Source organism: Triturus cristatus, chromosome 7, assembly GCF_964204655.1.
Source record: "Triturus cristatus chromosome 7, aTriCri1.1, whole genome shotgun sequence".
NCBI lineage: Eukaryota > Metazoa > Chordata > Amphibia > Caudata > Salamandridae > Triturus > Triturus cristatus.
In genome coordinates, this window is record NC_140590.1 from 366,979,607 (window position 1) to 367,003,659 (window position 24,053).

Consider the following 24,053-nt stretch of genomic DNA (forward strand, 5'->3'; position numbering starts at 1 on the left):
TCCACGCAGTACACACAGGCGACACACAAGGCACACTACAAAAAGAGACACCACACCAGTGTAGGTAAAAATAACTTTTGTATTGTCCAAAACCACAAGGTGTCAATAGGCAATCTCTGTACTGCGCCAACTGGCGCTCGGTTAACATTTACAGGGGGGGAATTATGTACAGGGCAGGGCCAATCGGGCCCCTGCCGGAATCATTGCGATTTAGAAGATAGTAAAAGTAAGTCCATTAGCTGCAATCTGCAATAAAGTCAACTCAGGGCATAACCTTAGGCGTTAGTCCGGACCACCTGTAATAAAACACATCATGCAAAAACAACAATTGATGGACAGAATGCAGAACAATGTCATACATTCACCCCAGTACAGAGATCTGTGCCTAAATCCATCGTTTTTTTGCTCACCATGCCATTCCAGTTTGAACCCAGCCATATGCAAATCAGTCTTGACCCTGTGCCCCATGGGAACAGTCCAGCCCGAACTGCCAAGCCAGGTCCTCCCTGGACTGGAAACAAGCATCCTAGGACCGGTTTCCCATGAGGCACAGGGTCAAGACTGATTTGCATATGGCCATGTCTAAACTGGGGTGGTGTAGAGGGCAAAAGAACGATGGATTTAACCCAGATCTCTTGACTGGGGGAGAATGTCTGCATTGTCAGCATTCCGTCCATCATTTGTTTGTTGTAACGCTTTTCGCCCTAAGTGGGATGGGTATTCCCAGACGTGGGACCCGTGCTCACTACGCCACTGGAGTCAAGCTATCCTAGCTGATGACGGCTGATAGCCAGAAACCGGTCCTAGGATGCTTGACGCCGGTCCAGGGAAGACATGGCTTGGCAGTTCGGGCTGGACTGTTCCCATGAGGCACAGGGTCAAGACTGATTTGCATATGGCCATGTCTAAACTGGGGTGGTGTAGTGGGCAAAAGAACGATGGATTTAACCCAGATCTCTTGACTGGGGGAGAATGTCTGCATTGTCAGCATTCCGTCCATCATTTGTTTGTTATAAAACACATCATGACCTGACCATATCCCTTAACAACCTGGAGGTCCCCTGAGGCAGGAATCAAAATAGGCAGTTCATTCACCTTAAAACCTGGCATCTATACATAGCGCTGCATACAACACATGACTAGCACTTTAAATCATAGCCATTGACATAGCGCTTAAGAGCATGACATTTGAATATAGCGCCGCACATATCACGGCGAAAGCGCTTCAAAACATAGCCATTGACATAGCGCTTAAGAGCATGACATTTGAATATAGCGCTGTATATATCACGGCGAAAGCGCTTCAAAACATAGCCATTGACATAGCGCTTAAGAGCATGACATTTGAATATAGCGCTGCACATATCACGGCGAAAGCGCTTCAAAACATAGCCATCGACATAGCGCTTAAGAGCATGACATTTGAATATAGCGCTGCACAACTAGCAGTGACCATAGCGCTTTAAATATGGCATTATAGCATAGTGCTACACCTGGCAGATCAACGGCGCTTCAGATAGGGCCCTCACTGGGAGCATTCAGCATAGCAAGCTCTTGGAGCAGTAGACTTGGCAAGCTCTGGGAGCATCAACCATGGCCAGCCACTGCAGCGCTAGGCATTGCATTTAGTCCGGGCAGGTCCGTGGGCCCTCTGAGGTGTCCACCCCCTCCAGCATCCCTCTAGGCCGTTGCAGCTGCCCACTGTCCTGTGGGGCAGCTGTGCAGGCTCCTGGCACCAGGGGCGGGCACCGGCAATGTACCCCGTTGCCCCCCCTCCTCCACTACCAGTCCCACACGACGCCGGGGGCGGGCACCGACAATGTGCCCCGACACACCCTCCAAGTGCGCCCCCACAAGGTCCCAAAAATGTGAAGGGTCCCCGGGGCGGGCACCGATAATGTGCCCCGTTGCCCCCTCCATGCCACTGGTTCCCCCAATGCCCCACTCACCGGGCTCTCGGCTGCAGGCGTCTCGGCGGCCTCCCAGCAGCAGGCTGTCACTCTCTCCGGCTGCAGGCACAGCCACTTCAAAGATAGCGCTCACCAAATCCAGCGCTCTCCTTCCAGGGGCAGCTTGGAAATAGCGCTCTCCTTTGTAAATAGCGCTCTCCTTCCAGGGGCAGCTTGGAAATAGCGCTCTCCTTTGTAAATAGCGCTCTCCTTCCAGGGGCAGCTTGGAAATAGCGCTCTCCTTTGTAAATAGCGCTCTCCTTCCAGGGGCAGCTTGGAAATAGCGCTCTCCTTTGTAAATAGCGCTATCCTTCCAGGGGCAGCTTGGAAATAGCGCTCTCCCTTGTAAATAGCGCTCTCCTTCCAGGGGCAGCTTGGAAATAGCGCTCTCCTTTGTAAATAGCGCTCTCCTTCCAGGGGCAGCTTGGAAATAGCGCTCTCCTTTGTAAATAGCGCTCTCCTTCCAGGGGCAGCTTGAAAATAGCGCTCTCCTTTGTAAATAGCGCTCTCCTTCCAGGGGCAGCTTGGAAATAGCGCTCTCCTTTGTAAATAGCGCTCTCCTTCCAGGGGCAGCTTGTAAATAGCGCTCTCCTTTGTAAATAGCGCTCTTTGGTTCCTGCCCCTTGTTTGGGTGTTTCTTGAGGGGGGGAAATTGCGTTGGTGGTTGAAGGCGGACTAAGTAGTCTCTGCCTGTCGTCCCTGTGTTTTCCTCTCGCCGGGCCAGATCAGTGGGTAGTTCAGGATTCCTCACTCACTTGAAAGGCAGCACCTAAGCCCTGTCACTTTCAGAGGCATAGGTCCCTGACTAATCCTACCGCCTAAACTCCTGCGAAGGCTTTTCCAGGTCTGAATTGCCACCACTATATCTTTCCCTCGCCCTGTGGACAGTAGGGGGGGGGGGGGGGTAGGTAGGCTCCGGGCCCAGCACACAGGCCTATGTGGCGGTGACCCCTGGCAGCAGGTCCCCTCTCTCCCTGGTCCACCCTCTGACTGACTGCATGGCAACCCAGCTCCTCCCTTTAGACGCCCCTCACCCCACCTTCCAGACAGTGCCAGAAGCTTCTAGAAGCGTCTGGGGAAACTGGCTCTAACTGGCCTAGGGGTAGAGCACCCTGGGTGCCAGGCTTCCCTCCAAAAGCTGGGGCTGCTGGGAAATAACGCCTAGACTGTCAACCTAGCTCAGTCAAACGGCGCAACCACACAGCTTTGGTATCCATTTTAAGTTATATTTTTAAAATGGGGAAACTCAGTCTGCACACATTCATACAGCATTCAATACTTGCATTCATATCTCATTTAGTTTCCCAGAAAAGCGAAAAATTTCTGGGGAAAAGGGCCAAGTCCAACAGTGAGTTATAAAATGAGACAAAACAAACATATATATATACATAACATCGATAACTCTGTGGGAGACATAACTATGGCTCATACTTTAAGTATATCTAACAAAGTTGTAAAATTCACAGCTCTATATATATATATATATATATATATATATATATATATATATATATATATATATATATATAGCAAAAAACCGGGGGGAGAGACAAACAACCAAATGTTATTATCTATAACAAAGGGTATCATATATTATATTTTTTGTATATATTTCCCATTTGTTTACATAAGTAAGCTTCACCATGCATACATAACATTTCATGACAACGACAATGTGAGGAACGGTTCAGTCACACAAAATAAACCTCCTTATTTGTATATATATTAATATCTAACTTCTTCCATATTTTATTGAGTACAAGTTCCAAAAATAACCTCTGTGTCCTAAATCAGTGCTCAAGTTTATCCAAAGAATGTATTCGGAGCCAAAAAACACACAAGGAATTAGAGTGGCCCGAGATGATAAAAAGGAGAAGCAAACTTAAAAGAAGAAAAGGAAAGAGGGAAAATAGGTATTATTTCAAGTTTATAGTCTATACAATATGTATTGTTTGTCTGATTATGTTACAGCCCTGAAGAGGCCCATCCTTCGGACGAAACATGTTGGCTGTTTTGTGCTATAAACATTGGATGTTTTTCACAAGTGAAAATAAATAAAGAAGAACTGAAAATGTTGTTTTCTGGAATCTGACTGTGACTCATATTTGTTGTGGTGAATCACTAGCTGAGCTTGGGACACAATTTACCATATGGTCGCAACCTGGGGCGACGGATGCAAGAGGTGAATGCACACAGCTTTGAATTTACAGAAAATATCTTGAAACATATTTGGGACAAGGATGAGGTACAGTCCTTATGGCTTGCTGTCCTAGGCTTTTGAAGTATTGATATTTCAACATTGCCAATTCAAAAGAATAACTGTGAAAAACTCTGAGGGTGGCCCGAGGATATTTTTTGCACACGCGGGGGGGAGGGATGGGGGGGCACAGGACGGTTTGCTGCAATACAAATTTTGAAGACCACTGCTGTAGGCATGGGTTCCAAGTTGATTGGCTGCTATGCTTTAAACTTGCATAATGTTAGACTCTGGGTCTTGACATGAAATCTAGATTTTCCACAGCCTGGTGGGCACAACATCTGTATTCTACTAAAGACATCAAGGCTAATATCATTCCACACGGTTAACCCAACCCTTTGAATAATTATCAGCTTTTTTTCCCCTTGCATTTCGAGATTAGTTGGATGGATGGTTATGTCATGTCAAAGTAATGCGTGGAGACGTTTGCACAAAGAAGTTAATGATAAGCTTTCATATAGAAGTTTTACTGTTTGCTTGCAGCAGATGTAAAAGAAGGGAGAAGACTATGTGCTAAGAGTATTTATTCAACTATGAAACGTTACTGAGTTCTAGATCCCCAAAAGTGCTTCTGTATGTAGTGGCAATAAACAAAGCATTACATATTAGCCTCTGTGTCTTTAATAAAATTCAGGAATTGTACGGTGTCCAGTATATTTCTACCACAAAAATCATAGGATTTTTTCCAGATTTTTATTTTTATCAGTACGACACTTCTCTCAAATGGCCTAGTTCGCTCAGGCCGGTCTTCTTCATTTTGTAGAGTTACCATGAGGAAAATACCACATGTGCTACCTAAACTTAGCATTCTACTACAGACTACCCTCCAAGAATAAGCACTGTTTCATCTCACTAGCTTTTGAAAGTCAAATCCCAAAGAGCAGTTCAGTGAGCTCACAGTAGTATTTAGCTCTTCTAGTTCCAAGGGCAACAACAATAATTGCAACAGATTGTCTAATTGACCTTTTTTCAAACAAATAAGTGTGGTTTGACACACGGAGGTATAAATTACAGAATGAAAAGTATGAGAGTAGCATAATCAATGACAGGAAAGTCACCAAATGCAACAGTCAAGATATGCATATGTGGGTCCAATACATGAATTAAAAGGTTACTCATTCTTTTCTTAAACCTTTCTGTTTGTGGCTGTAATTAACTTGAAATAGCACACTCAAACAGCTGAATTCAGTTGATTTTCAAATGACAGCGATCTTTTGCTCACCCAGCATCCTGTGTACAAAAGGTTCCAGTTCCAGTTCCTGTAGAGGTTGACCTGTGTGGGCACGGAAGAGGCGCAGAGTGGCATCCAGCCGCACCGAAACCCACACGCCCTCCTGGGCTGACACCATGAAACGCACCTGGCTCTCTGGCCGTGAGGTAGCTTCGAACCATTTCTGTCAGAGAAAAGTGTGACAATAGTTTACAAATGTGACATAATAAGCTGTGTTGGCATACGTAATTCACTTTATAATAGTGAATGACTTCTGTACACTGACTAGCCAACTTACCTTCCATCCTCATTCCCTATACGGTCCTATACTTGCAGCCCGGTACTCAAACAAGCACCACACACTGATATTGCACCAAACTTAGCAACTAACAAAGATTTATCACCGTTGTCCACAGCGACATCCCAAACTACAGAAATATATTAAAACAGACTTTTCTGTCTTTTTTCTACCCAGTGAATATATTTGTTTTCCTTTACTCTTGTGGCTGCCTATTTTCACTTTCAATGTAAATTACTGCTAGCCAGGTTGTAACATTGCCATACCTGGGTCTTTCCAATGTAGTGGATCTGTACAAATTATATTATGTTTCAATTACTAGAAAATTCACTGAACTGTAGGCTAAGATCAGCCGTGGCATCTAACAGGTTCATAACCAAAAATCCCAAGAATAACGCTTTCTCGCTCTTGCTTCCTACCGCTTAATATCTACACTTTCTGGTCTAACCCCTACTAGATTCCTCAAACTTTCCTTCTAACTTGACAACTTCTTCATCCCACTCCTCGCATATTCCTACTAGTCTTAATATCTGTAAGTCTCAGAGATACTTCTGTCCCACATTACTCAATCCTCATTTCACTCACATATAAAAAGGCAGCATTTTTAATACAATTAAACCACCCTGTTACCATCTCTAACATTGCAGCAGCCTCAATGCTAATGCACCAATTGTATGAACATGAGCTGTTCTATGAAAGACCCTGAATCTTGCACTCTGATCTCTTTCCGAAGAGAGTCACTGTCTTACTGGAAGATTATGATCCTACAATCCTTCTGAATTGGTATCCTCCTCACTCACCAAAGCACACAAATTTTCACATTCTCAGGCGACAGTCCAGTGAATAGTCTATGCACCATAAAAACAAGCAGAATAAATGCTAAGATCCTTCTTGATTTTCTGCCTGCACCCTTTAGTGTGGTGAAAAAGTTCTCATGTCGCTGTCTATTTTATAATTTGAGCTCTTTAGCAAAACACAAACTAGAAATCGTCGACACATTCATCAACTTCAATCTTCTGCTCTTTACTGAAACCTGTCTTAATGATAGTTCACCAAACATTACAGATCTGCTATTTCACCCATATACTCCATTATTTTCTGCAATTTAGAAGGCAAAATTGACAGCAAAGTGGCAGTAATCCAAAGGTACTATGTATAATTGTAAACAACACCTAGTGGTGCATATTCATTCTTCGAATGACCATTAGAGGAAATTGAACCCATAAACTCCTGTCCACAAAGACTAAATGCTATCTATCATTCCCTTAGAGAGATAACGTGGCATTTGTTAAACAATTCTTTGAGAAAATAACAAAGCACCTGATCTTACCCATCCTCATGGTCTTCGCGGGGACTGAAACCTTCTTTGGAATACACCAAATGACTTGGCAGTTTCTGTACTTAGCTCCTTTTTAAATAAGAATGAACTCATTCACCAATGTCACATAACAGATTAAACAAGTCACGTCCTAGTTCATTGGTCTGATTACTTGTAGTCTTTTTCGAATCTGTTCATCAATATCAAGAGATAGCATGAATTCAGAACTCTAAAAATATTGATCTTAACCTTATGAATGCCTCCAAAAACCTTGACTCCATATCCACAAAGCAGAATGTAAACAACAAGAAAAGAACAAATCAATACGCATCTTTGCACCTCTCAAGAGGGTGAAATGTAAACCCTCTAGTCAATATTTCACTAAGGAACTGATCAGACCCTAGATGTAACATGCTGCGATGATTAGAATGCAAACTCCACACTCATGTCGCACAGTTACCTTCTTGTCTGGCAGGCTGTCGGGTACTAAAACCATTATTTTTAACGTGCCGATTTCGTTCAAGTTCAAATTAATGTGTTTGCATATGCAGATGCACCCACTGTAATGCACTATTTGATAACATTGTGTGGTGATTAGCACACCAACTGAAGTTGAGCTGAGACGGAAGAGCTACGACTGCTGCAGGATTCCGCGAGTGGCCGCGAGTCAACCTCAAACGCGACAGGAGCCGCAAGTGACTCCCGAATGTGGCAGGAGCCGCGAGCGAGCCTCGAACTGGCAGGAGATGCGGGTGAGCCTCGAAAGCAGCAGGAGTCGCGAGTGAATCGCGAACGTGGCAAGGGCCACGAGTGAGCATCAAACGCGACTGCAGCCGCGAGTGACTCTCGAACAAGCAGTACAAACTCCCACATCCCACATCGCATGACTGTCGTTCCACTCGCAGACTCAATCCAGTCCTGGTCTTCCGTGAGACCGTGAGACCCGCTGTGAGAGCGGGAAAGCAGGACAGCAGCAGTAACAGGCAGCGGTAGCATCCAAGCCGAACCGAGAATCGCGGGTTTCTGAGAGCCGCGAACCGAGAACCAAGAACTGAATCGGGAGCTAAGCCGCGTTGGAGCCGAGGGAGGCTGCTGAATCCGGGAGACTCCGGCAAGGTCCCAGGTGAGCCTCAGCGAGCCTCAGGGAGCACTACTGGGCGTGGAACCAACAGCTGCAGAGCAGCAGCAGAATTACAGGGGCTCTAAGAACTGGGAACCAGGAACCTCTGGTGTGCTGCCCGAGACTGTGAAATTTTAAACATAACCTAACCAAGCATTAGGGATGGCCCCCAAGAAACTTCAAAAGAACCTGGAACTTAAATTGAGACCAAGAGTGACCCTAGTTAGCCCGTGTGCCTCAGAAGGAAGTGGAGAGAGCCCGGAGACGAGCCCAGGAAAAAAAGCAAAGAAAAGAGCAAAAAGATGTGTGGCCGTAAGCAAAAAACAGGGTGGTAATGCCTCAAGTTCTCTAAAAGAATTTTTGGGGAAACATTTTAAAAAAGATTTCTCACCAGCAAAAGCCCCCGATATAGAAACAATAGAGGCTGCGCCGCTAAATGAGAGGGTGAGTAAAAGTGGGAACGGGATTGTGAACATTTCCCTACCGCTTGAGAATCACACAATTGAAGCAGTAACTATGGCCAATCAGTCCCTACAATTTATATTGTCGTCACCACGGCTGTCCTCTTCACCACGAGGTCTTCTTATTTATGAACAAGAGACAGGACACCAGGATACCCTAATTTCAGAGGTGGACTCAATGATAGAGGAAGAGGAGGTACCAGGTAGAGAGTTAAATCAAATGAGGAAAGAAAAGCAGAACCCGCTTGAGAACTCGAAAAAAACAGCGACAGAACAAAGTGTGGAATTAAATCTAAACTCTGAACTAAATTTGGAACTTTCTGCTACACCTGCCTCGTCGATACTGGACCTCATGTTAATACTATAGAGAACTCTACAAGGCCTTCTAGAAGTCACGTTGACAAACAATGATATTCTAAAAGTACAGAAAAAGTACCTAGCTAAGATAGAGAGTGAGCTACAGGGGATTAGATCCCAAATGCCTTCTATGGTAAGACCTGTCCCAGATACTGATCCTCAGCCCATGGTAGAGGAACACCTCGAACCAGCCGACTTACCTAAAGAAAAATCGGAGGTCTATATTTCAAAATGGCCAATGAGAGTAATAAAAAGAGGCGAGGTCTCTAGATTTATGCCAGCAAACAGAGTAGGGCGAGTAGGAAGGAAACCATTAAAAAAAGGATAGTAACAAGGGAAGTAACAAGATAGTGAAAAGATCAAGGGCGGGGGAAAAGGCACTCAACCCCATCAGGAGTATAATAAAGAAGAAAATCCCAGAGAAACAAAATAAAAGGGCGCAACTAGATAGCAATACAAGTACGCAGGAGAAACAAGTTAGAAATAAAACTCCACCTCAGCCTAAGAATCCCGGTAGTTGCTTGGGTCATGGCTATGGAGGAAATAATCAAACTAGGAATACTTCGGTGGTAGGAATTAATAGGCCCACAAACCAGATAAATAAGGTACAAATTATACAACAGCAGGCAGTAAAAGGTGCAAGGAAGGAGGGTAAGTGGTTATATTTTGAACCAATACCAATAGGTAAAGGGGGTAAGAAGTCAAGGAAGAGGTTGCCACTAAACAGGTCACAACTTCTGCAAGCGTTCGCCAAGTGCCCAAAGTTGAAAGGGATAGGGTCAAACGATTTAAAACAAGTGGAATTTAGGCAAAATATAGAAGGAAAGGATGTGACCAGAGTATTGATGTACTCGGACCTGGTAAAGATTACGATTGAAAAAGCAGAGAGTGAGGTACAGAAAGAAGGGATACGGATACTATCCGAAGAGGAAGTTCAAATATAAGTAGAAGGGATAGAGCAGCAGGGTAAAAACATTTTAAGGTACCATGCAGGATTAAGAAAGAGACAGGTAAGGACAATTGATATGGAAGAAGATGAAGGAGCTGACTTGCGAAACCTAAAATTAGTAGTAAATAATTCAGATATGGAAAATTGGTGGGAGAACTGGAGTCAGGGATCATGCCACGGAGGTCCCTCAAACAGGTATACTGAGGGGCGGGGAGAGGAAGGATACCTAGATGACGTTGAATAGGTAAAAGGCATGCCGCATGACATAAGAATAGCTTCCTGGAACATAAATGGTCTCGGAGATCAATTCAAACAAGAAAACATAAGGGAACTAGGGAAAAACACCGAGATCATCTGTATCCAGGAAACTTGGCTATGCGGCAAGACCCCGACATTTGTTGGCTTCCGCCAGTTTAATCACTTAGCAAAGAAGCAAAGATTTGGGCGCCCGGCAGGGGGAATAATGACATTGCAATCAAGGAAAATAGTGAAAAAGGTGTTCGAAATAACTGGGAAATGTAAATGGTTACTCGCATGTAGGGTAACCTTATCTATCTCTGACAAAAAGAATACAATGGTACTGTTAAATGTGTATATGCAATGGGGTTCCAGAGAGGAATATGCTGTCGAAATGGGGAATTTTAAAGATGATATGGACATAATTTGTGAAAAATATGGCATGGATCTGATCATATTAATGGGCGATTTTAATCATAAACTGGACCCAAAGAAAGTAGATTGTTGGTCCCAAGAATTGCTGGAGGCTTATGATATAATACAAGCAACTTTCCCAGACTGTGTATGTACATCCAATGATATTCAGCTGGGAAATTACTTGGGGTCTAAAAGCCTCTTTTGTCTAAACGGAAGATCAACCTTAGACTGCCCAGCAAAGAAAACATTTAAATTAGGTTTGCAAAACTGCCCAATAGATTATGTATTTACGACACCCTGGTGCTTCCAACAAATTCAAAATTTTAGGATTACTAATAGAGAAGGAAGTGACCATAACCTCTTAGAATTAGAGCTCCCAAATGTACATTTGAACCACTGTAATAAAGTTATTCTCCAAGAGGTGGGATACCCCAGGCGGATCACCACAAGACTAACAGAAGAGTATGTAGCCCGGCTAGTAAAACTGCAGCAGAACTTAGATCTGGGCACACTAAGTGGCCAGAGCTTGGATTGGTATGTGGGAAAAATTGAAGAAGTGGTCCAAAGCCTCAGCGATGGTCTGAGGAAAGAAAAAATAGATGATAAAAGGAACCAAAGAAAGCCGGAGAGACAAGAAAGATGGTTTACAAAGAATTGTTTGGAAAAGAAGAGAGAATTGAGGAGAACAGCACGTAGCCTAAGTATAAAGTATGATCAGGGTAAGGCTGATACCCTCTTGAAATTAAAAAGAGATTATAATATGTTAATTAGGAGGCTAAAAAGAGAGTATAAAGAAGGCTGCTGGAAAGAGCTGCTTGAGACAATAGAAACAAAGAATATACGCCAGTTCTGGAAATTAATTCAATCAGCAGTAGATCGCCCAGTGGCCAAAATGAATTGTGTGGTAGAAGAAGCAGCTTGGGAGGAATATTTGCTGGAATTATACAGCCCAGGCAGAGAACCAGAAGAGGGTTTGCAGCCAGATTTGAGCGGTCTGGTAGCAGTCTTAACCCCTTCAGTGCCCATGACAAGCTGGACTCGTCATGGGCCGCGGTTGCGCTGTGCCCATGACGAGTCCAGCTCGTCATAGACCCCGCCCGCTAATGAAAGCGCCGGCACAGGGCGGGGAAAGGGGCGGGCACTGAAGGGGTTAAAACCCGACTTTTCGGCCTCTGAAGTGAAAAAAACGATAAAACGTTTAAATCTAACAAGGGCAGCAGGTCCAGACAACCTCCCTGCCCTGATAATTAAAACTCAGTTGGACAGGTGGGCAGAATTCTTTGCTAAGATGTTCCAAGTCATTTTAGAAACTGGAAAGTTCCCTAACAATTGGAAGGGTGCAATAATAAGGCCCCTACACAAGAAAGGCGATATGCAAGACCCAAAAAACTATAGATTAATTAATCTAATAGATATTGGGGAAAAGATCTTCGCAAAAATAGTATTAGAGAAACTAAAAGATTGGGCAGACCAGAACTCAGTGGTACCGGTTGAACAGGGGGGATTCAAAGAAGGTCATTCCACTATAGACCACTGTTTCGCCCTCTGGGCACTTGCCCGGAAGTCAATAGAACAAAGGGAGAAAATGTATTGTTGTTTCGTTGGTTTCAGGGCAGCCTTCGACCTAGTGGATCGTAAGAGCTTATGGGAGTGCCTGATAAAATATGATATACCGGAAAGCCTATTGATCATCTTAAAGGAACTACATAGAGGGAACTGGGCCCAAGTAATAAAGGACACTCAAGGGTCACTAACAAAGAAAATAGCTATAAGAAATGGGCTAAGACAGGGTTGTGTCCTGGCCCCCCTGCTTTTTGCAATATTCCTAGCCGACCTACCTGCAGCGCTGGAAGTAGAAAGAAGCGCAAGCCCTAGAATGAACGGAAGGAAAGTAGCAAGTCTTTTATATGCCGATGATCTTGTAATAATTGATCAAACGGAACTTGGGCTCCAACGGATATTAAATGCTTTTAAAGAATACTGTGAGGCAAAGTTTTTAGTCGTAAATATGGATAAAACAAAGATCTTATGTTTTGGCAAGAGAGATAAAAAATGTAGTTGGTATTTAGGACAAATAAAACTGGAAATAGTGAAAGAATATAAATATTTGGGCCTTTGGTTCGACAGCTCCCTAAAATGGTGTACTCACCTAGAAGCCCAAAAAACAAAAGCTTTTTCATCCATCTGTGGGCTGAAAAAATTTAACAAGGATTATGGGGATATGTCGCACAAACCTATGTTAAAAGCTTATGAAGCCATGATCCCACCCCAAGTACTGTATGGGGCAGAAGTCCTCCTTCTAAGTGGTAAAGGAGAGTGGAATCGGGAGGAGGGTAAGGCCCTGAAAATGCTATTGTCCCTACCAAGTTCTGCAATGGTCCAGGCAATTAGGATGAAGTTAGGAACAATAGCATGGAATAGCCAGGTTCAAATGTCCTTGATAAGATTCTGGAAATGCCAGAAACCAGGGGGAGTGCAGAAAATCTCACACTGGTGTAGCGAAGAGATCCAGCATAATAACTTAAATTGGGCAAAAGAAGCTAGAAGGAAAATCCAGGTAATAATAAGGAGTTTAAATGTGAGTACTATACAGCACTCCCTGGACGTAGAATTCACAAAGACGTATCTCAAGTACCAAGGCATGGAGCAGTCAAGGAATAATGATTTAGAGTACCTGAGGAAGAAAAAAATCGGTCCAATATATAATAAACTCCTGGGTAAATGCTGCATGGTATCCATACCTTGAAACTCTGCCAAACCATGGGCTTAGGTGTGAAATCCTAAGGATAATAATTGGCATTCACCCATGGTTAATGGAGGGAAGAATAAAGTCAGAGATGTTACACTTAGATGGAACATGCAAATGCGGCCTTGGGACCAAATCTGGAATCCAGCATATACTGCTGGATTGCCTTACAGTTTTAGAACTGCGAAAATTGTTTTTACGCCCAGTATTTTTAAAATATGGAATAAGGTCATGAGCCCAAGCCATTGTGTTACTGACAGAAATGATAAGTCTTGACATTGCTATAGCACTAGGAAGCTACATAAAAGGCATACAGCGTTTTGTATGGGATAAACTTAAGCAAGGGTAGAAATTTCATCTATGCTCAAAAACCCTTACTCCAAGTATATAAACAATAAAGCTTAAATACTAGTTATAGATTCATTGGTTTTAATCAACTGCTGCTAAAGAGAAAGGATGTGGAAAATGAATCCCCCTAAATGAGAGTATCAATGATACCGCCGATTAACAACTTTTAAGGTTATTTTGATTATTTAACTGTGTATTTAATAATGAAAATATGGATGCTACCAGGAAAGAAGGTAGTCACCGGCCCCTTCTTAACAAAGCATTAAGCTAAATTAGTTCTAAGGAATCAGGTGGTTTTATTTGTTTTATGTGATCCTTTTATTGTATGGTTTTATTGCTTATGAGATTTTACATGTGTTTAAAGATTATGGTGTTAATGAAATGTATTGTTGTTGTATGATATGATCACTTTTATGGCATTAAGTTGTCAAATAAAGTATTCTTGACTGAGAATGCGTTTAAGAAGTGCCTGTGTGGAGAACAGGTGGTCATGGAGCAGCGAATTACACCTTTCTGATGTGAGAGCACATGGCTTGAACAGCAGTTCTGAAGTCGCTTAGTGGAAGAAACAGTAATTTTCTTTGGAAGAGAAAGATGGTATCAGGCCATCTTTGTGTTTTTTAGTAATGTGGTTTATTAGGGTTGGAATCTAGGGTGAATTTAAGTGACTTGGTAAGTGGTGAAAGTTGGGGTTCCAAGTTGTCACTTTTCATGTCATTGAACCAGGTTTGTAGGTGTTCTCGTTTGCTGTCCCTGACAAATAACAGGAATTCTGTCTTGGTTGGCTTCTGATAGGCACTATACAGCTAGGCCTGAATGACATGCAGGCAGTACTTGAGATGTTGAATGTCTGAAGCAGAGGAGACTTTCAAGTAGATTTGTGTAAACCTTGATGCGGTTATCTGTGAGTAGAGCACCCAGCGGCTCGATGTAGAGGCTGAAGATGACACGGAACAGTATGGAATCCTGGGGGGCTCCGCAGGTAATATGGATCTTTTGGAACCTGGAGGTGACCATATGAACAAACTGGTGAGGGTTGAAATGGCACAAGGAGAACCAGGAAGGTAGGAAAGCATTGCTGGTAAATCCCATTTGAGACTCCAGTGTGCGCATGAGGGTGGGATGGTAAACTGTGTCAAAGGCAGCTCCAAAGTCCATCAATATCAAGAGGCAGGGGGTCATCATCATCATCTATAGTTGAGAGGGTATTATCTACGATGTGTAAGGTAGTTGTCTCCATACTCTGAAACTGATCCCACTGTCAATATCATCTCGTATAACATTCAAGTTCACTCTGGGCCAGACTGCTCCAATTTTCAAGACAGTTATTCTGAGATTATGGCGCAAAATCGCCTGGTTTCATTCTGACAAAGATTAAACCTTTAATCTCAAAAACAACATTGCCAACAGCAACAAATTTCAACGATGACACTTTCATAATTCATGAAACAACGTATACTGATCCAATCTTTCTTCCGGTGCGCACCTAAAATAAAGACCTCTCCTCCTTCTCTACAGGCTACTCGTAACACACTTGATTCAAGAAAGACCTTAGAGGTCTTCTATTGGTACATTTCCAAGTCTAACCTTTTTAATCACTTTACATTTTTCAAGGCAATGGTATAAACTCCTCGCCTGCATTAGGACTAATTTATGATGTGACATTAAAACTTATCTTCACTCTCCTAATGTCCAAAAATCATGCTAATGTATTACCTATAACAGGTAGCGGTTTTAACATACTTTTCTCTCACGGCTTAAATTTCCTACAAATAATGCTAGACTTCCCAATTTGCCAGTGTGTACTAAACAGAACTCATACATATTTTTTGTCTTTTTGTAATCATTCCTGTAAATTAGCTAACTTTACTATCACATTACAAGAATTAATCTTGAAGGATTACCCTCATTTGAATCCGGAATGTTTAATTACCAATGAGTTGTTTACCATGTTTGTTACCTCACTGTGCTCTAACACCCATGGCTATGTTTGTGCTATTAAAAATCAATAAAGAATGAGATAAATATATGGGAGAAAATATCCAGCATCATAACAAATCTTCCTTGCATATCTAATTTATGTTTGAAATGGACACATTTCCTAAGTGACGAAGGACCCTACTGAAAGGATACACTTCTAATGAGCCACATTTGCACTTCACTCAATTAATGGATTTTAACGTTCCTTCTAATGCATTTATTCTAATATAGGCATTATTATTTGCTCAGTCATAGATCCTGTACCTCAACTTTTGATGTCCGTGGCTCCACTATATAGATCCGATTTCTATAGCCGCACCAGACCTTATTGTGCACAGCCACAGCACAGCGAACAGACTGCTGAGGTCTTCCCAAATCTACCACACGAGGGTTCTCAAGGTCCCATTGCCGTTCTAGAAGGTGACAAGAAGAAAAGAAATGACACATGAAATCATTAACACATCAAGAAAGATGTGAGAATGGGAGGGGTTGTTACTGATGTTGTACTAAAGATTGCAAATGGGGACAAGTCATTCATTCACCATCCTGTTAACTTTAAAATTAGTAAGATGTAACTCTGAATTAATCAAGGATGACATTACCCTTTATAAAGAGTACTAGACCATATCAAAGAAGGTTCGCCGACTAGTTCTTCTGGCATGTGTCTACACCCAGAGCACTAAAGGCCATTTTTTCTTTTACAAGTATAAAGAACAAGCTACTACCCTTTGTAATGCTCTTTCCGGTATATAATCTGAGTGCAAATTCCTTACCTTTACAATATCCTGAGACACCAGACAAAATCTGGAAGATTTGTCAGCATAGCCACTACAAGACAATAGGTGGCATCATGTGGCACTGCCTCAACTCTGTTCAGCCTGGAAGTGACGGCTGGAGCCGCATATAAGAGCCACCTTAGTGTTTTGATGTCAATTTCTTTCTTAACACTATCCACGCCCTTGGGCACAGAGCCCAAAAACCAATAATCTGTGCCAGTGGACATCTTTACTTTGGGGCCGTTTTAGATGGAAAAGAGCCCATCCCATAGAACGGGGAGGAGGGAGGGCAGTCAGGAATATGCGGTTACTCATCAGAAGGAAAATGTTACTTACCCTGTAAGCATCTGTTCATGGCATTTAGGGCCGTAGATTCATATGCGCTGCATACTCCTGCCATCTAGTGTTGGGTTTGGATGTATGCAAGTTGTTTTTCTTCGAAGAAGTCTTTCAAGTCACAACAGAGCGACAGCTCCTCTTGGTGATAATGCTCCTGGGCATCAACTCCATTGTTAGATTGTTTTTCCGCACAGCAGGTGATAGAAGCTATGTATTAAGTAAAGAGATGTCCATGCATATAAGGAAAGAAAAGAAAAGAAACTGCAATGCCCACAGGTGTCCATGGAGGAGGGCGGGCACATGTGAATCTACAGCACAATATGCCACAGATGCCTACAGGGTAAGTAACATTTTCAGTTTGAGACACGTGTGGATGTAGATACACATGTGCTGCATAGATTGTAAAGCAGTCCTCCTCAAAAGTGATAGCTATCCTGTGGGTGTTGCAGTTGTTTGGATAAGTGCAAGTAGCACTGCCTGACCCCTATTAGCTTGATGGTGTGCTCGAACATCCACACAGTAGTGTTTAGTGAAAGTGTGAGGTATAAAATATGTAGCTGCTTTACATATGTCAGCTATTGGGATGTTCCCTAGGAAGGCCATAGAAGCTCCTTTCTTTCGAGTAGTGTGTGCTCTAGAAAGTGTTATTAGAGTTCATTTAGCTTTAGCACAACATGTTTGAATGCATTTAACTATCCATCTGGCAATGCTTGATTTGGATATGGCCTTCCCTTTATGAGGTGGTGAGAAAGCAACAAAAAATTGTTGAGTCTTTCTAAATGTTTTTGTCCTATCAATGTAGTACATAAGGGCTCTTTTGACATCTAATGTAGGGAGCGCCTTTTCTGCAACCGAGTCTGGTTGTGGGAAAAAAAGGTAAATCAATTGATTGAGGTGGAAACAAGAGACTACCTTTGGAAGGAATTTAGGGTTGGCGCGGAGGACAAACCTGTCTCTATGGAGTTGGAAGAAGGGTTCTTCCAAAGTTACTGCCTGAAGCTCACTAACACATCTGAGGGAGGTAATAGCAATTAAAAATACCACTTCCCAAGACAGAAATTGAAGTGGGCAGGTGTGAGCAGTTCAAATGAAGGGCCTATGAGTCATGTAAGGACAATGTTGAGATTCCATGATGGTGCAGGTGGGACCCATGGTGGAATTACTCTTTTGAGACCTTCCATGAAGGCCTTTATTACTGGGATTTTGAATAACGAAAGGTGCTGCCTATTTTGAAGACAGGCAGCTACTGCAGTCAAAGGTACCAGTATGGAGGTGAATGCTGGAGCAGAGACCTGTAAATGAAGTAAGTAACAGACAATGCGTTGTACTGTTGCATTAAAAGGGTCAATTTTTTTGAGTGACAATAGCAGACAAACATCTTCCATTTGACTGCCTAGCGTGCTTGAGTGGTAGGTCTACGGGCTTCCCTGAGAATGGAGATGCACTCAAGTGGGAGATTGAGGTATCCGAATTCTATGACCTCAGGAGCCAAATCGCTAGGTTAGGAGATTTGGGATCTGGGTACCTGTTCTCACCATGGTTCTGCGTGAGACGGTCCCGCCTGTTCAGGAGTTTCTTGTGAAGAACTACAGAGAGGTCTAGTAGAGTTGTGAACCAGGGCAGGTGAGCCCATGTGGAATCTACTAGAATGAGCGTAAGAAAATTTGTCTGAGTCTCCGAACCACAAATGGAAGAAGGAGGAGGAAAAGCATAGGCAAGTGTCCCTGACCAATTCATCCATAGTGCATTGCCACTGGACTGGGGGAATCTGGAGGCGAAATTTGGGCATTTGGCATTGTCCACGGTTGCGAACAGATCTATTTGAGGGAACCCACATTTGCAGAAGTATTGGAGGAGAACTTGAGTGGAGTTCCTACTCGTGGACTTATTCCCGCATCCTGCCGAGGTCAGCAAAATCATTGTCCATTCCTGGAAGGTAATCCACTAACAAATGGAGGTTGTGAAGGAAAGTCCAGTGCCAAAGGGTCTAAGATAGGTGAGACAGTTGAGGAGAAGGTGTCCCCCCCCTTGCTTCTGTAGGTTGTAGATGGTGGTCATATTGTCCGTTCGAACTAGGACAACTTTGCTGACCAGGTGAGGTAGAAACGCTTTCAATGCTAGGTGAGCAGCTAGAAGCTCTAGGTAGTTGATGTGGAGACCTAGGTATTTGGCCTCCCACAGGCCCTGCATTGTGAGATCCTATAAGTGTGGACCCCACCCGTCTGTTGTAACAATGATGTGCGGAACAGGGTTGTGGATAGGCTGCCCCTGCAACAGGTTGTTGATGTTCCACCACTGCAGAGAGTTAGGAGTGTGGCGGACGATCAACACTATATCGTCCCAGTGACACTCTGTCTGAGACCACTGTTAAGACAAACATTCCTGCAACTGAAGCATATTTAGCCTTGCATTAGGTACTAGGGCAATGCAGCAGGCTATCGTCCATTGGGGGTGCATAACTGTCCTGACGGTAAGCTGGTGATTTAGTTGAAATGGGAGAGCAGGGTGAACCAAATGCCTGAAAAGACTGTATCCTTGCAGACTTAGGATAGCCTAGGGCAATTTCTGTGTTTAGTATGGCGCCTAGGTATGCTTGAATATGTAAGGGTTGGAGGTGGGACTTGGTGGCATTGACGGTGAACCCCATGTGATGAAACAGATCTATTGTGACCTGAGTGTGGTTTTGACACTGCTGTTGGGTGGGGGCTCTGATAAGCTAATCGTGCAGATATGGGAATTTCTGGACTCCTTGTCTGAGTAGGTGTGCGGCTACCACTGGGAGGACTTTGAATTGGTAGTGTTTGCTGCCTACCAGAAACCTGAAATATCAGTGATGTGCAGGGTGTATTGGTATAAGGAAATAGATGTCGTTTAGGTCTAGTGTAGTCATAAAGTCACCTTGCTGGAGAGGCAGAATGACATCCAGCAGGGTTACCAGGTGGAAGTGCTCTGATAGGATGTATTCATTTAGGGGTCTGAGGTCTAGAATTGGCCATAAGGAGCCGTCCATTATGGGTATTAGGAAGTATTGTGAGTAAACTCTTGTACCTTGCTGATGGACAGAGACGGGTTCTATAGCTCAGTTGAGGATGAGAGCTTTGACCACCTCTTTGAGAAGCTTTTGATGTTCCAATAATAGACTGTGTTTGTGATGTGGAATGGTGGGAGATGTGGTAGTGCACGCCAGACAATAACCATGTTGGCTAATATCCAACACCCACTGGTCTGATGTGACTGTTTGCCATGTGGGTAAAAAATTCTGTAACAGTCTCCCGACAGATGTCATATGGTCAAGAAGTAGAAAAGGGGAGTTATGGTTTGTTGGTGAGTGTAGCTCCTTTGAGGGAACGACCTTTGCCTCTTGAGTATTACCCCTTTGCTTAAAGTGGGTACATTGGTAAAAAGTGGAGATGTCAGAAGAGGTTGCTTTGGAACCCCCACGGTAAGAGGGGCCACAAAAGAAGCCATAGGGAGCCAGTGTTTGTAGTGCCCCCATTGCTTTTGTCATCTTCATGTACTTTAACATTTTTTCTAAGGTTTGATCTACCTAGTGGCCAAACAGATGCTCACAGTCAAAGGGCATGTTCAAAACGGTTTAAAAACAGAAATACGTACCCATTCATGCCCCCGTAAGAGAATGCTGGTGTTACCTTCCCTGCCTGCAGAGTCAGCTGAATCTAAGGCTCAACGGATTGCAGTGTTTGAAATTATCTTATCTTCTGAGACAAATTCCTGACCCCGTTTCCAATGCTCCTCTGGGAAGTACTGGAGAAGGTCCCCCATCTCGCCCCAATGGGCACAGTCATAACCTGCAAAAAGGTCCATGAAGTTTGCAATACGCCAATGGGTGGCTGTTTGCGCCAAAGCCCTTGTGCCCATCACATCATTGCTTTTACTTCCCTTATTTGGCGGCAGGGCATCTCGGCTGGCCTGGGAGTTTTCCGACTTCTGCACAGTAGTTATGACTAAGGAGTCTGGTGGAAGCTGGTCCAGAATACAGATGGAGTCAGACGGGGAGGCCTTACACTTTTTCTCTAACCTGAGTTTTATGATTGTAGCTCATATAGGAGAACCCTGATGTGAAGTGGGTTCCCTGAAGTTTGAGGTGGAGAGGGTAGAGGTGGAGAGGATAAAGGTGGAATAGGTGGTGGTGATGGTGGTGCAGAAGGTAAAGGACTGGTGGCCTTGTCTACCTTTTTGCTACATCTTGGTAGGAACTGGAGTGTCCAGAGCCTCTTGAAAAGACAACTGTTGTTTGGTTGGTAGAGGGGTCGATGGCGAAGGGCGGGCAAGGCTGCGACCTGTATGAGGCTGGGAAACAATCTATTTTTGTTTGGAGTCCAGCTGTTCTTGCAGTCTATGGAGGATGTGCTCCACTGGCCTGCCGGAACCACTTTGCGTAGCAGCAGAAGAGGTCGTTGCTGTAGGTTGGGTCAGCACCGAGGGTCGGGTGGGCGTCAAAGAGCAGTCTGAGGCTGAGGTGTTTGATGCTGAAGCTTTCGGTTTCAAATGTTTTTGTTTCAGCCCCGAGCCAGAGAGAGGGCATCCTAAGTAGTTGCTTGGTGCCAACCATGGTCGGAAGGCAGTGGTGGACGGACAGCCTCAGCCTGGTGTTCAAGAGGAGCTGAATGTCTTCAAACAGAAAGCTGACTGGACTGTTGAGAAGGTGGTAGGTCCTCCATCTCCGGGTCGATCTCGGATCTGGAGCTGCCCTCAATGAAACAGGCCGCTTCCTCTACAGGTGATGATTCAGGATATTGTTCTACCTCAACGTCACCATAACCGAAAAAGGTCTGGTGTCTCTTCTATGCTCCTCCGGGACATATCGAGCCGACGTGTGAGACGGTCTCGAAGAGTTTTCTTAGAGTGGGGTTGAGACACAGCATGATCGAAACGTGTATATGATGATATGCAAGGGAAACAGGAAACGCAATCGAAGACCATACCGGCGATGGGGAAGGTAGTGTGCAAACCAAGAACCTGGGAATGGATCGACAAGTACAGGGCCGGCAATCCACAACTGAAGGCAGGAACGGCTGTCTCAGGCAGAGAACAACGTTTTGGGAAACGGACCAGGAGGCGGTCCAAACGAAGACCACCTAAAAAACCAACCTCGTACCAAACTGAAAAAGAAAGGGCAGCGATGCTTCAGGCAATGGCCAAAAGGATGAAGCCTAGAGACTCTCAATCGGATAGGGCTCCCCCCTCAGTGAAAGGCACAGGAGATTCTGACTCAGATTCCTCCAGGACAGATAATGTCCAGTTGTCGATCATTACCCCTAGGACTGCTGATGATCTCCAAGTAATGTGCTTGACTGGATAACATCACACTCAGAAGCTGGGTGGATCACTCTGCTGCCGCTGAGAGTCACCGAACTGGACACTGCTGCTATATGGGTCGGCGCGGATCGGCTTGAGCTCCATGACTTGTGAATACCAACCTGCCTCCACCTAGAAGGCTACACCTAAACTTAATTGGGGTCTTCTGTGAAAGTTTGATGTACCCTTCACGGTTTGGGCGGCAGGCCCTTGCCAGACTGCTCTGGGGAAAGGGAGTTTGGTTTTGTTGGGGGTTTGTTTTTGTTTATATTGTTCTGCTCTACTGTGGGGCAGTGCTAGGCTGATTGTGGGGGAGAGGGGATGGCGGGGTCGAGGAAGAGACTGGTCTCCAGTAAATGGCATTCGCACCTTGCACACTGAAATTCCTGAAGTGGAATATTAGGCGGATGGGGTCGGTATACAAACATAATATACATAGATATCTACGAAGTAGGCGAGTAAAGATCGCTCTCCTGCAACAGACACCTTATACAGTCGGAAGTGGAGGAATTGCGTTGACGATGGAGGGGGCAGATCTATGCGACCATATACCCTGCATTTGCATGGGGAGTGTTAATTTAGATACCTGCGAGTTTACTCTTCGAAGCCCTTAATACATTGGTTGACAAAGAGGGTAGATATGTATTTATTAGAGGAAGGCTGCTCGGGCACGAGATCACCTTGGGTACTGTATACGCCCCTAATCAGGAACAGGGTCTCTTCCTCCAGAGCCTCTCGGCTCATATGGCGGAAATGGCAGGGGCAGACATGATCTTAGGAGGGGATTTCAATTGCATAGATGACTTCACGTTAGATGGATCGCGCCCTCCACTGCGGGAGCCCAGGCTTACCGCACTACGGCGGTCCTGAAGGCTTGAACAGGACACTTGGGGTTGGACGATATATGGAAGACACAACATCAATATGACGGAGACTACTCATATTACTCATCCATGCTCCAGTTACATACTAGGATAGACACTTTCCTGTGTTCCCCCGGTCTAGGACACTATTATACACACGGAATACCGGGCCTGTACCTTCTCAGATCACAGTCCATTATTATTGTCCTTCCAACCCCTGGGGAAGCACCCACTGATCCCACTGTGGCAACTCAACCCATTGATGTTGGAAGATCGCTGTTTCCGGGGATCCCTGTTTCTAGGAATGCCTGGGCATGACCATAGACACGCACTTTTACACTAATGCGCATACAGCGTCCAAGGCACTGGTTGAGTGGGAGGTGTATAAGGTGCTGATGAGGAGGTTCTGTCTGGGACAGTCCAGGGAACTACATCAAGAACTAAGTACCCTGGAAGACAAATTACATGACCTAGACAATAAGCAAGGCCCAGACACCACTCAACGGGAACTAATTAAGAATACCCCAGTATTGTATCATCAGGCCCTTGAAAGACTGAGGTGCCACAATTACAGGGGGTACCTCACTAGAGTACAGGAGGAAGAGGGTAGAGACTTGGACGCTTACTGGCCTGGCTGATTAGACCAGAGACACATGGCTCTCCAAATCACACATGTTTGCACAAGTGCAAATTACCCTGGTCAATTTGGAGGCCATTAATACCCTGTTTAGAGACTAATATGACTCCTTATATGCAAGGCCCCCTCAAGTGCCCCAGGAGGAGGAACAAGTCTTTCTATTATTCTCCCTCTTAAACAACTGGATCGGCAAGACAGAGATGCGCTGGGTGGTCCAACAGAAATTCAGTAAATGTGGGCAGCCATCAAGAGTATGGGCACAGGCTAGACCCCGGGCCCAGAGGGTCTCCCTGCAGAATTATACACAGCGTTCGCACAGAAACTGACTCCCCACCTAGAGACTCTTTATGCAGTATCACTAAGACATGGGCAGCTGCCTGTGTCCACAAAGGACGCCCTTGTGATTCCACTCCCTAAAAAGACCACTCAGGGAGCCTCTGTCAGATAATTTCGACCACTCTCAATGTTTAAT

At 44.4% G+C, this 24,053-nt stretch overlaps 1 protein-coding gene across 3 annotated transcripts in view; it reads right to left on the reverse strand.

Annotated features, from left to right (window-relative positions):
• The window catches only part of LOC146809690 (C-Jun-amino-terminal kinase-interacting protein 4-like), a 759,065-nt gene that overhangs the window by 121,745 nt on the left and 613,267 nt on the right, over window positions 1–24,053 (reverse strand). For all 3 annotated transcript variants that reach the window (XM_085616533.1, XM_085616532.1, XM_085616534.1), the window contains exons 23-24: window positions 15,912–16,060; window positions 5,429–5,600 (exon numbers count right to left, since the gene is read on the reverse strand). In XM_085616533.1, the coding sequence (XP_085472659.1) occupies window positions 5,429–5,600; window positions 15,912–16,060 (321 nt within the window). The remainder of the gene's footprint in view (window positions 1–5,428; window positions 5,601–15,911; window positions 16,061–24,053) is intronic.